The sequence below is a fragment of the Botryllus schlosseri genome, chromosome 4 (assembly GCF_051294905.1).
Source record: "Botryllus schlosseri isolate E-star chromosome 4, Bs_hap1, whole genome shotgun sequence".
NCBI lineage: Eukaryota > Metazoa > Chordata > Ascidiacea > Stolidobranchia > Styelidae > Botryllus > Botryllus schlosseri.
Window position 1 is genome coordinate 23814270 of NC_137239.1, and position 13835 is coordinate 23828104.

General features: G+C 39.0%; 1 protein-coding gene across 1 annotated transcript in view; it reads left to right on the forward strand.

The window, feature by feature from the left end:
- The window catches only part of LOC145438019 (complement receptor type 2-like), a 57066-nt gene that overhangs the window by 19514 nt on the left and 23717 nt on the right, over nt 1-13835 (forward strand). Inside the window, exon 19 of the mRNA XM_080315382.1 lies at nt 12986-13192. Within this exon, the coding sequence (XP_080171508.1) occupies nt 12986-13192 (207 nt within the window). The remainder of the gene's footprint in view (nt 1-12985; nt 13193-13835) is intronic.

Sequence of the window (13835 nt, forward strand, 5' to 3'; positions counted from 1 at the left end):
AAATTTGTGTGATGTGATCGCATTTCCAACAATACACCATTGCTTCGATCAATTTGACCCTATCAATATATCTTATCGGTAGGGTAACTTATACTTTGTTCCGAAAGATAAGTTATACCTTTTCTGAATCTAATAGTCGTCTATTTTACACCCAGACTAGAGACAAGTTATTCCGAGGTACACAAGTAACCTTAAAATCAACCTTAATATGTCGTATCTGATCGCCACAGATGGCAATTCATCATTGCTTCGATCAATTTGACCAAGCCAATATATGTTATCGGTAGGGTAACTTATAATTTGTTCCGAAAGATGAGTTATACCTTTTCTGAATCTCATAGTCGTCTACTTTACACCCAAACTGGAGAGAACTTATTTTGAGGTACACAAGTACCCCTAAAATCCAATTGAATACGTCGGATCTGATCGCTACAAAAGGCAATTCACAATCGCTTCACGCAATTTGACCATGCCAATATATGTTATCGGTAGGGTAACTTATAATTTGTTCCGAAAGATGAGTTATACCTTTTCTGAATCTCATAGTCGTCTACTTCACACCCAAACTGGAGAGAACTTATTTTGAGGCACACAAGTAACCCTAAACTCCAACTGAATACGTCGGATCTGATCGCTTCAAAAGGCAATTCACAATCGCTTCACGCAATTTGACCATGCCAATATATGTTATCGGTAGGGTAACTTATACTTTGTTCCGAAAGATAAGTTATACCTTTTCTGAATCTAATAGTTGTCTATTTTACACCCAAACTAGAGACTAGCTATTTCGAGGTACACAAGTAACCCTAAAATCCAACTGAATACGTCGGATCTGATCGCTACAAAAGGCAATTCACAATCGCTTCAGGCAATTTGACCATACCAATATATGTTATCGGTATGGTAACTTATACTTTGTTCCGAAAGATAAGTTATACCTTTTCTGAATCTACTAGTCGTCTATTTTACACCCAAACTAGAGACAAGTTATTTCGAGGTACACAAGTAACCCTAAAATCCACCTAAATATGTCGGATCTGATCGCTACACAGGACAATTCAGAATCGCTTAACGCAATTTGACCATGGCAACATATCTTGTCGGTAGGGTAACTTATAATTTGTTCCGGAAGATAAGTTATACCTTTTCTGAATCTAATAGTCATCTATTTCACACCCAGACTAGAGACAAGTTATTCCGAGGTACACATCGGATCTGATCGCTACAAAGGGCAATGCACAATCGCTTCACGCAATTTGATCATGTGAATATATCCTATCGGTAGGGTGCCTTATACTTTCTTCCGGAAGATGAGTTATATCTTTTCTGATTGAAATCGTCATATACCTTCAATAAAAACAATAGTTATGAGTGATGACCGATGTTCAGGTGTAAAAACAATAATTTTTATTATCAACGAAAATGAAAGAACGGGCGATTGATTTTTTTACAATAAAGCTGCGTAGAACAATATTTGCCCATTTGCTCTGATGAAATCGAAGGCTTCTTTGACGTCCACGAAATGTACCTGATAGTCGTTGAAACATATAGCCCCTCCAAGGCAATTGAACGGGTACGACATCCAGTGACCACCAGCATCATTGCAACCTTGATGAGTTATTGCGGATTTCAAAGTATATGTACGGGTACTACCATCTTGAAGCAATACTTCAATCTTTTCGTCAATTTGAATTGGCGTAGCGGCTGTTGAGGTGCCAGTTGATTGTCTTGCCAACGAAATGATTAGAACATTAGAGATCGACGTCAAACTAATTCTGACCAAGTTATTGGCGGAGTTGCAAACGCTACAATGTCTGAAATCGATTTCGTTTTTGAAATGGTCCAAACAAGTTTGTATGCTTGTGGAAGAACTGGATACTGGGAGCATCAGATCTATTCTTCGATTATTCTGCTTATAAATTGAATTACCACAGCTGCAGCATTGGGATTCACGTTCGACGCTGACGAATGGTACGCAGTTGAAACATTCCAAGGCAGTTGATACGTAAGGAGATGATAGAAACTCTTCAGAATCCAACTGATCGCCATACACGAAATCGCAGAAATCGCATGCTTCTTTGACCGATAAGTCATAAAAATCATCAGCAATCTCCTGTCTTGTCGTTACCAGCTTCAATAATTCGGCATATTTATTGCCTGGTTTGAACGACATCAACGAATTCGTCTTCTTCAAAATGTGACATAGTGACTGTGTCACAGCATTAAACCAGCATGTATTTCGGGTGTTTTTCAATGCCGGATATGCTTTAGTGAGGACTCAATGCTTGTCAGCCTTCATCAAAAGAAACGGAGACTGTGTTGAATTAGCAAAGACGAAAAATATGATTTCGATCCTACTACGCATCATATCTGGTAATGTTGGTGGCAATATCCCCTTGCACAGAGCGTTGGCAGCCAAGCAAACGCAAACGCCGCAGCTCATTCCGTCAGTCTGCTTTACCAAACATTTCATTTCGAATTGGAGTCCGTCAATTTTGAATTTCCGGAGAAAAAAAAACCTTGAAAGTGCTTTTCAACTTTGATACCAAAAAACTTGATAATTTGTGATCAGCTAGGGAGTTTATAATCGCAATTTGGCTATTTGCCTATGAAAATGAAATGAGTATAAACTGATCTTCCCATATGAGTGGGAACAGCAACAGGTCGCACACTTCGCCGTCATCATTTTCCAGTCGACGATGAAATTTTTTAAAATCTCTTCCGTCAATAATACTCCTGGTGACATCACACGGGACTGCGCAATTTTTTTTTCGTCCAGCACACAAATTTGTGCTGTTGACCATGGCATTCAAATATGAATCGACTATACTTTTCGAAAGCCAGCCTTTCGGGACTCGCCTCGATGAAAGTTTTTGCATACACAGTAGGGTGTTCGGTAACGGGTCAGCACACACTGAGTTTATGTCTTGCCAATTGCCTCGATGCCCGTCCCCCAGGCGAAATGCAATTGTTCCCAACGATGCAACGGTGTGTGGTATTGAATACCATAATGACTCACAAAATAATTTAATATTTTGAAATCCATCGAGTTCTTCGTAAAGATTGGGTTTGTGTTCTTTCTTGGTAATTGCTACACAGCGATATTTGATCTTTTGCTTCATTCCGGGGCTGCCGTAAATCGATTTCTTATTTTGCGACCTCTTTTTGAATTTTCCGGTGATAAAAATTTGCGGACGGCGCTTGGCATGTTTAGCATCAACTTTGTCATTGTCGCATCGTTTTGCTTTCTTTGATGAATATCCAAGGTGATATACGTGGTCGGCGAATATCTTTTCTGATCGACAAATTTCTTTTTCATAAATTTCCACAAATTTGTCCAGGCGATTGATCCTTCCTTTCAAAAAGTCATGTTTTAGGGTTTTAAAATGCTGTTCAATCACTCCTTGTGTATTGTTATCTGTGTACATTGTACGTTTCCCGTCACACAAGGTCTCTGTATATCGATCAGCGGCGCTTTTGTAAATATCAGATTGGCCGGCCTTATTTTGGTCATGTCGGCCCAAATCTCCGAGCATCAAATTTGAAGTTGCCGCGACACGCCCTAGTACAATATTCAACATCTTATCCGCAAATTTTTCTGAATAATAGGGATTACTTCCATCGCTTTGATTGCCTTCAACGGTGATCATGTTCTCAATTTTTTCCTTCATTTCCCTGTATCTCCTGTGAAATGGAGAAGATTCTTCTTGTTTGTAATCCGCTTTCTTTAGACCCTGACCAAACAAGGTATCTTCTGTATCTGATCCATCCTTGATCGCACATATCTGCATATCAGCACTGTCGCAATTGCATGTTGTGATATGATGTTCGTGAAGGATATTGAAATGGGTCTCAATAACGCTGTCGAGTTTAGGACTCAGTAGTACGACAAATATATTGTGTACAATACTGTCCAACTCCTTCAACGTATTGCAGAAAAAAATGCTATGTATCCAGCACATAGCTGTTGAGCACAATTTCACCCCGTAATGTTTGCGACACATGATTTTGGCTGCTCGCATTGAGTGACTCAGACAATTATGCACGATGGGTTTATTCAGATCCGCAGCCGTAGCATCACCCGTAACGACGCGAAAGCATCGGTTGTAGTACTGCAATCTTGTCTCAGCACAAAATTGCGACAAGGTCGCATTCCATAATACCATACTTCCGTCAGTAATAATAAGACCAGGTAATACCGGATACGTTCGCTTGCATGTTAGTTGAATAAACCGATTCAAGAATCTGGTCATAGTCCCAGTGTCATGTTTGCTTGTTACCAATGAAGAAACCGGTAGAGATATTCCTGCGGGGAAAGGATTCCTGATTAGCAGCGTGTATATTTGAAACTTTCCCCCATCAGAGTCGCTGATTGTCAAAATGCCGCCACTTCCGTCGATATCTGTCGGCGCAATGTCTTGGTAAATTTTGATCTGGTTTTCGCTGCAAATTATTACTTGTGGCGGATATCCAGACCACGATCTTATAAAATTAGTTCCACAAGATTCGTAACGTACTCTCAAAGTCTCCATATTAACCATCCAGTAGGAGGTAAATGTGTCAGATATATTTGAGTTGTACTTGAGGTTACGTAATACTCCGGGCGCAGGCACAAAAGTATGGGAGCCAAAAATCCGTTCAGTATCGCTCAGAGTTTCGTGCAATCTTCGATGCACATCGTAGGCCGAGCTGAATTGTAAACGTTTTCCAACTTCTTGCGCAAGGACTTGTTGACGGGTCTGTTTTTCACACATAATTCGTGAATTCGTGTCTGAGAAATTGCTATCTCACATTTGATTTTACTGAGACCGGAGTATATTTTTATTGAGCCTTCTACTCGACAGCCGCAGCAAGATTTATGCTTACAATAAAATTTGATGTTGCCTTCGTAGTACCAATCTGATGAATCTATTATCTCCAAGACCTTCTCCGGGTGGCGAAGGTAATGATTTTGTATACACGGCACGCAGCAGTCGTATACTTCCTTGATTCGTTGGGAGAAATATGAAGCGTAATCGGAATCGTCGGAAAATCCATGATTTTTTCTATTTGTTGTAAGACTTTTCCATGCGTCTAATGAAATTTCGAAATTATCCTTTATATTCACCTCAGAGGAAAGACTTTCAATTTCCCCAATGGGGACTTTGAAATGTCCCAAAGCTTGTATCGTTTCATGTTTGATGGGCAGCGTCCTTGGTGGTCCAGACTTGGAATCTTTAGATGCTTTCGTGGCATAGTCGTCGAGTACACCCAGCACCGCTTCACTGGAAGATTCTACTTTTATTCCTTTGCTGTCATGGCTAATGTCGGAAGAATTGTCTGGTTGTTCCGTAGTCGTCGCACTGTTATCATCGTTAAACCCAGACTTGACAAAGCATGATGCTTTGAGTGTGGACGATTTCATAGGCTCTCGATCTTTAGACGCTTTTGTTGCTTCGTCGTCGAGTAAATCCAGCAATGCTTCATTAGAAGATTCTACTTCAGCTTTTGATCTTTTTCTCCCGTGGCGAATATCGGAAGAGGTGCATGGCTGTTCCGTATTCGCTGCACCGTTATCAGTGTCAAATACCGGCTCAATAAAGCCTTCTGATTTGATCGCAACCGTATTCGTTGACTCTGAAGCGTGTTGGTCAAACCTCGTAACATGATAAATGACAGGCAATCCGTCAGATAGATCAGGAATTGTCTTGGAACATGCAAGATGACATCGTTGCCATTGCTGCTGGGAATAGCAGCGAAATTCACTTTCAATTGGTAGGACACATTGTGGGTGAAGCCATTCGTGACACGATTCACACTCTACTATCAATTCGCCATGGTACGGTCTGTTACAAAAACAGTACGGGTAGGCTGCTTCTACCGAAAGACGAAAACCTTCATTTTCTGACCAAAATCGTTGCAATTTCAATTTTGCACCCTTTGAAGATTTTTGGTGACACAAGTTGAAATACACACGACAATGATTTGCCGTAAATCCATTCTTTTTCGGCACAGGCAGTCGTAATTCTCGCAGAGAAAGAGCAAACTTTTTGGCTAGAGAAATATTTGCATTTGATGAGCGCCCGGAACTTCGATCTTTTGGAGGTGCATACGGTTGATTTCTTTTTCTGGTCGAGTATTTTCGGCTGTAAATGAAAAATCAATTCAGATCTACATATATACCCGACCAAAGAAGGAAAATTTAGAGCTGCAACAAAACATATGGATGCCCCAAATCACACAGTTCACAATCACGATGGAACATACAGGCTACTATCTCTCATTGTGCGTCACATTCATTCTGAAAATGCGATGTCGCACAGAACTTGCGCTATGCTATGCTAGTTTGTTTTCCAACAAACTGAAATTAACGAAAACCGCTCCGAGAATAGAATAATCGATATAGAGATATCAACACATAAAAATTTACAAATAGCCATAGCATGTGCATGAAAGAGCCACATGCTGCTCGCGAACCGCGAGTTGCCTACTCCCGATCTAATTTATATACCAATCTGACGTGGGATTTTTCCTTCAGTATGCGCGTCCCTCCTTCAATACCATCACATATATTTTCATTGTATCACAATCTTGTAGTGTTTGAAGGAAAAATTATGAATAATAACAGAGCTGTTCTAGGCTATTACTCGCACGAGCGATTCGAAATTTCCGGGTTCGGTGCAATATACAGCATACGCTGTAAATCATGGGTGTAAAAATAGAAAATGTCAGCACCATGTGACGGGTTTTAAACCATACGATTAAACCAAACGGATTTCAACAAGTATAAAGTATATTGTCAGTGCAATACAATAATTTACCTGCAATTTTGTCGATTATCTTTCCCTTTCATGACAGCTTCATTGGTCCATCACATATGCACGTGGATGCGTCAGACACACACAAAATATTTCACTTGAATGAGGGTTGATGTGAGGATTCAGAATGTATTCGCTATTCCCCATTGTCATAGCCATAAATGAAAAATTAATGTGCCTGAGTTGTGACGGCAGGTATTGGACTCAGGTCATGCTGAGGTCAGCAAAGGTTACGCAAAAGCTACGGTCGCAATAGCGACACAGCCAGTGATGTAACAATCGTATCTGCTCCGCAACACCTTACAGCAGTGGTTCTTAACCTTTTTCATATCGTTACCCCCAAGAAGAACATGACGGGATGCAATTACCCCTTTACAAAAAATGATAAATATGACGTCATAATGTACACTGAAATCTACACTGTTAAAAATATCAAGTCAATGCGAATACTGATGCTGTTTTCGTGTTATCCAGTGGTCAAATCTGGACAAAAGATAGGATAATAATAGACAACATCTGCCATGTAATTGTCAATCGCAAGCTCATTTCGTTTTGATAGATACCGGTACACCATTGTAGAAAATCCTACTTCACATCAATAAGTTGAAGGAAATTCAGTCAGAAGGTTCAATGCCATTATGACAAAGATTGGTTATTCTTTTTTGAAGGCGGAACCAAAATGCTCCGAAATCTTCTCCTCGTTTCTTCGAAGGCTTTTTGATGATTTCAGATTTAATTTTACAGATCAGACTAGACCACCACTACACTTTTCAATACTAACAACTATATTTCTACGATATTGTTACTGCATTATAGGTGTAACGTTAAACTTAGACGCCCCTTGTTCTTTTTCAATTTGTCAGCATGCGCAACAATATTTGATCCGCACTACTGCAAAATAAATTGAACTTATCCTAACACTATACTAAACTACATTCGGCCCTGTGATTCATAATCACTAATGGTTACTATAATATCATAGCAATTTACAACGTTGTAAATTGCTATGATAATATCACAGCAAGTATGGTGTGTTAAGTGAAATGATATATATAGACGCTCGCAAAAACATATGTTAGCCTACATTCATATTTCAGTTTGAAAATACTTCAGGCAGCGATTATAAGTATAAAGATTCTAATTACCCCCCAGAAATTGGTAAATTACCCCTTTGGGGGTAATTACCCCCAGGTTAAGAACCACTGCCTTACAGAGTTGCCGGTCTTGGTGCAATTGGAAGGTCACAGACTTCCTTCCGGTAGAATGCACCTGTTAGTCGGTGTTCGTAAAATACGACTGTTGATTAAATCAAGTGTCGTAAGTGTGCCGCGGCATAGTTTTCACCTTACAAATCAGATTTCGAGCTGATGAACTTCCCGCATAATAAAAAATTATGAGGCGATTTTTCCTCTCTGCACAATTGGTAAAATTATCATTGGAATAACAAACATGTCTAAACATCCTCTTTGGTGGCAATATTAGCATACATGTCGACACTTATGCGAACAACTCAGGGCACATGAGATTGCCACCGCGTCTCACCGATTGTGAATTGTCGCCGGGAGCGACCAGATCCATCATATTTAGGTGAATTTTAGGGATACTTGTGTACCTCGCAGTGTTGGGATGACTTGAGTCATGACTTGACACGAGTCAGACTCGAGTCACCTTTTTCGAATGACTTGACTTGACTCGAGTCACTTCGTTAAAATGACTTGACTTGACTTGACTCGGCGTATCGGAAATATGGATTGACTTGTGACTCGGAGCAAAATTCAAGAGTCAATTTCAAGTCCTCAAGTAATCGATGTCGATAAAATCACTGAATCTAGCATATGTTCGGATTGTTGTCTAAACGCTGGTGTAACCGTGATTAATGATCGTGCGTTTTACCGAGCTTCCATTGCCTCACAGATAAATTGATCGCAAACGAAGTGATCGAAGCTTACAGCTTGCGTTGTCGTAAACTTATAGTACAGTAAAGTAAATAATCTCTGTTTTACCTTAACCAAACTTCTTGTTTTATTGAAATTGAATTCGAATATAGTTCATTTATATTGTCCTCAACCATTGGCGCAGAGTCGAGTTGTATCATATCGATTTGCAAATGGGTAATGTATTGCTTCCTATCAATTCGAATCTATTCTCTATTTTGGCTGGTAACTAGGCTATACACTGTGTTTAAGCAGTTCTACGTATATGTGAGTGATACAGCGCTTTCTTACGTGAATATATTTAACTCTATATTCGTTCATCGGTTCAAAATCAATGACCACCCAATCTGTATTTCAGACAGCTAGCAAAATGCAATGACGTTATCATGCCCCATGAAAATGGCGACTTGACTTGAATTGTGATGACTCGTGACTTGACTTGACTTGACTTGACTTGACTCGACTTGACTCGAGTCACGTCCAAAAATCGAGTCACTTGACTTGACTCGAGTCACCTTTGAAAATCGATTGACTTGACTTGACTCGAGTCAAAATGTGCAATGACTCGAGATCACTCGTGACTCGAAGGTAGTGACTTGATCCCAACACTGGTACCTCAAAATAAGTTGTCCGCAGTCTGGGTATGACTATTAGATCCAGAAACGGTATGACTCATCTTCCGGAACAAAGTATAAGTTACCCTACCGACAAGATATATTGACATGGTCAAATTGCGTTAAGCGATTCTGAATTGTCTTGTGTAGCGATCAGATCCGACATATTTAGGTGGATTTTAGGGTTACTTGTGTACCTCGAAATAACTTGTCTCTAGTTTGGGTGTAAAATAGACAACTATTAGATTCAGAAAAGGTATAACTTATCTTTCGGAACAAAGTATAAGTTACCCTACCGATAACATATATTGGCATGGTCAAATTGCGTGAAGCGATTGTGAATTGCCTTTTGTAGCGATCAGATCCGACGTATTCAGTTGGATTTTAGGGTTACTTGTGTACCTCGAAATAGCTTGTCTCTAGTTTGGGTGTAAAATAGACAACTATTAGATTCAGAAAAGGTATAACTTATCTTTCGGAACAAAGTATAAGTTACCCTACCGATAACATATATTGGCATGGTCAAATTGCGTGAAGCGATTGTGAATTGCCTTTTGTAGCGATCAGATCCGACGTATTCAGTTGGATTTTAGGGTTACTTGTGTACCTCGAAATAGCTTGTCTCTAGTTTGGGTGTGAAGTAGACGACTATGAGATTCAGAAAAGGTATAACTCATCTTTCGGAACAAATTATAAGTTACCCTACCGATAACATATATTGGCATGGTCAAATTGATCGAAGCAATGGTGAATTGCCATCTGTGGCGATCAGATACGACATATTTAGGTTGATTTTAAGGTTACTTGTGTACCTCGGAATAACTTGTCTCTAGTCTGGGTGTAAAATAGACGACTATTAGATTCAGAAAAGGTATAACTTATCTTTCGGAACAAAGTATAAGTTACCCTACCGATAACATATATTGGCATGGTCAAATTGCGTGAAGCGATTGTGAATTGCCTTTTGTAGCGATCAGATCCGACGTATTCAGTTGGATTTTAGGGTTACTTGTGTACCTCGAAATAGCTTGTCTCTAGTTTGGGTGTAAAATAGACGACTATTAGATTCAGAAAAGGTATAACTTATCTTTCGGAACAAAGTATAAGTTACCCTACCGATAACATATATTGGTATGGTCAAATTGCGTGAAGCGATTGTGAATTGCCTTTTGTAGCGATCAGATCCGACGTATTCAGTTGGATTTTAGGGTTACTTGTGTGCCTCAAAATAAGTTCTCTCCAGTTTGGGTGTGAAGTAGACGACTATGAGATTCAGAAAAGGTATAACTCATCTTTCGGAACAAATTATAAGTTACCCTACCGATAACATATATTGGCATGGTCAAATTGCGTGAAGCGATTGTGAATTGCCTTTTGTAGCGATCAGATCCGACGTATTCAATTGGATTTTAGGGGTACTTGTGTACCTCAAAATAAGTTCTCTCCAGTTTGGGTGTGAAGTAGACGACTATGAGATTCAGAAAAGGTATAACTCATCTTTCGGAACAAATTATAAGTTACCCTACCGATAACATATATTGGCATGGTCAAATTGCGTGAAGCGATTGTGAATTGCCTTTTGTAGCGATCAGATCCGACGTATTCAATTGGATTTTAGGGTTACTTGTGTACCTCAAAATAAGTTCTCTCCAGTTTGGGTGTGAAGTAGACGACTATGAGATTCAGAAAACGTATAACTCATCTTTCGGAACAAATTATAAGTTACCCTACCGATAACAGATATTGGCTTGGTCAAATTGATCGAAGCAATGGTGAATTGCCATCTGTGGCGATCAGATACGACATATTTAGGTTGATTTTAAGGTTACTTGTGTACCTCGGAATAACTTGTCTCTAGTCTGGGTGTAAAATAGACGACTATTAGATTCAGAAAAGGTATAACTTATCTTTCGGAACAAAGTATAAGTTACCCTACCGATAAGATATATTGATAGGGTCAAATTGATCGAAGCAATGGTGTATTGTTGGAAATGCGATCACATCACACAAATTTCGGCTGGAAATGAGCTATTTCATATTGGTGTGTAATTTATACCACTATTGAATCCAGAAAAGGTATTAACTCATCCTTCCGGAGGCAATTCGTTAAAAATGGTAATGGTAGGTCATATCTTTTCTCCGCGTAGGAAATTTCATACAAGTATTCGGCCCAGATGACAGCAGTCATAAACTTGGCTGCTTCACAGACTCAGTAAACAGGCGAGGTGAGGCTGTTTTTTTTTCATTTATTTTTTGATTTGTTGACTGATAACTGACCATATTGGGTAGTATTTATTGTATGCTTATAAATAAGTGTTCTAGCATGTATGCTTTCATATACTTGGCTGCTTCATTTATTCAGTACCAAGGAAATGGTCGAGATGGAGGTTGTGTGTTCTCCTATTTCATCTGTTTTTATTCATTGACTGCTGACTGACAATATTGGGTAATATTTATTGTTTCAGGATAACTGTCTTGGATTGGTTTTCATTTCTAGCTATCAATTTGCCTAGAATGAGTCGATCAAGGAAATTTAGAGTTTAGAAGAATCTTTGAAATGGAAAGATGCATTGGTGGATTCACCAAATCCCAAAATGAGTCATTCGTCGTGACCATAGGGACAAGGTGCCTGAAGAATAAGTACTTATGAACTATGGCAGTAAAACGTGCTGTAGCTACGTCCGTACCGAACTGGAATATTGGATGTAGTGGGTACTTGAGTGTTCTTGAAAGCCTAAACTTGCCAGTGAACACTTTCACAAAAATGAAACTGGTTTGAAGGACAAAAAAAGTAAGACTGCATCTCGACGGTCTTTCGCTGTGAAAAATTGAAAGAGTTCAAGACTCCTAAGACACATCAGACTATGTGCCTGGCGGCATTTAATGCTCAGGTTGTGTTATATATGGTTCAATGTGTGATGCAAATCAACGAATATGGTCATTGATGTCATGATCAGTGTTCTTATCCTTGTTTTTCGAAGTTATTGTGGTTTTATTTTTTCAAACGCGATTTTCTCAAAATATACTTTTTCTGCACAAAAATTCTATCTCCTCTGCACCTGCTTGTTCGATTCATCTGAAATTTTGTACAAATGATGGTTAGGGTATGTATAATAAAATGATTGAGCGTTTTCTCAAAATTTTGTCCAGAAAAATTTTTACAGAGGAAAGAATTTTGAAAAAAATGAAAATTTAGGGTTCGCTGACAAAAAATATCATAAATTTTGTTAGAAGAACTATTTTTGAAAATCCCTCAATTGTTTTGTAGATATATATATGTACTATTACTACAGCAATATTTGAAGGAAAATCTTGAAAGACTTTTGAGTTTTTAGGATTTTTAATATGCGTGTTCAATATTTTCATTATTTTTTGAGTAAGTGTACCGGTGGGGTACATGCTCATGGTACAACATAAAGACCATATTTGGAAAGGAAATTTCCTGCCCTTTCCAGCAATGTATGAATCATGGGGCTCGCATCTACCTTTACGAATTTATGACTACAAACGTGAACACCTAAAAAAATCATTTTCAAATAGAAGTGCCCCCTTAATGTACTATGCATCATGATCGGCGGCGAAGACTACGCTCTCAGTAAAGAGTATCCTGTTCTAACGGAGTATTCGTTTATATTTTCAGAAATTACCATAACTATTACTGAATCTGGATGCAGTCCTCCATCGTATTCTTTCGTCACATACTCCCCAATGCTTCCCGAGGGTCGTGAAGTGTACTCCGTGGGAGATACCGTTACTTATATTTGCAAAGGAGAATGGCACGCTCTTGGACATAACACTGCCGAGTGCCTGTCGAGTGGGAAATGGTCTAAAAAACCAACCTGTGCAAGTGAGTCTAACCGCGCCCATCCGTTCATTACTCATAAGGGCGATTTTTTACCTAAAAACGGAAGATTTCGTCCTAAAAAATCAAAGTTTTACATTTTTTACCTAAAAAAATTAATTTTGACCTCACATATGCAAATTAGGTGTTTTCGCACATAATGTAACAATTGTACTAGTTATCTTCATTTCTGGTTGGAACTCTCTGTCCTTAGGAAGTAGTTTGGCATGCAAAAACCTTTTTGACTTAAAAACCGACAAATTTTTACATGAAAAAACTAGTATTTAAACGAAATCTGGCGCTATGAAGAATTCCAGTAGTTACATCACGTATTATGGTAGAAATAATTAAATTTTGTTGTAGTACAACGAAAGATACTTTCCAACATTCTTGGATAGAAAGTGTCTGTCCTTACTAAGTAGCTTGTCAAGAATGGGGAAAGAACGTTCCATAGCAGCAGTTGTTGGCTGCCAACACTGAAGTTGTGCGTACACTGCTGGTGACACAACGTGTTGCTTCATGCGCCTCTTGATATAACCATGCAATGCCCAAGCAGTCTTACTTCAGTTAGGATATTGCGGTACGTTGATCATTCATTACACCATGTCTGCCTATTTGTTTTATTTTACCGTTTATGATTCACAATGAG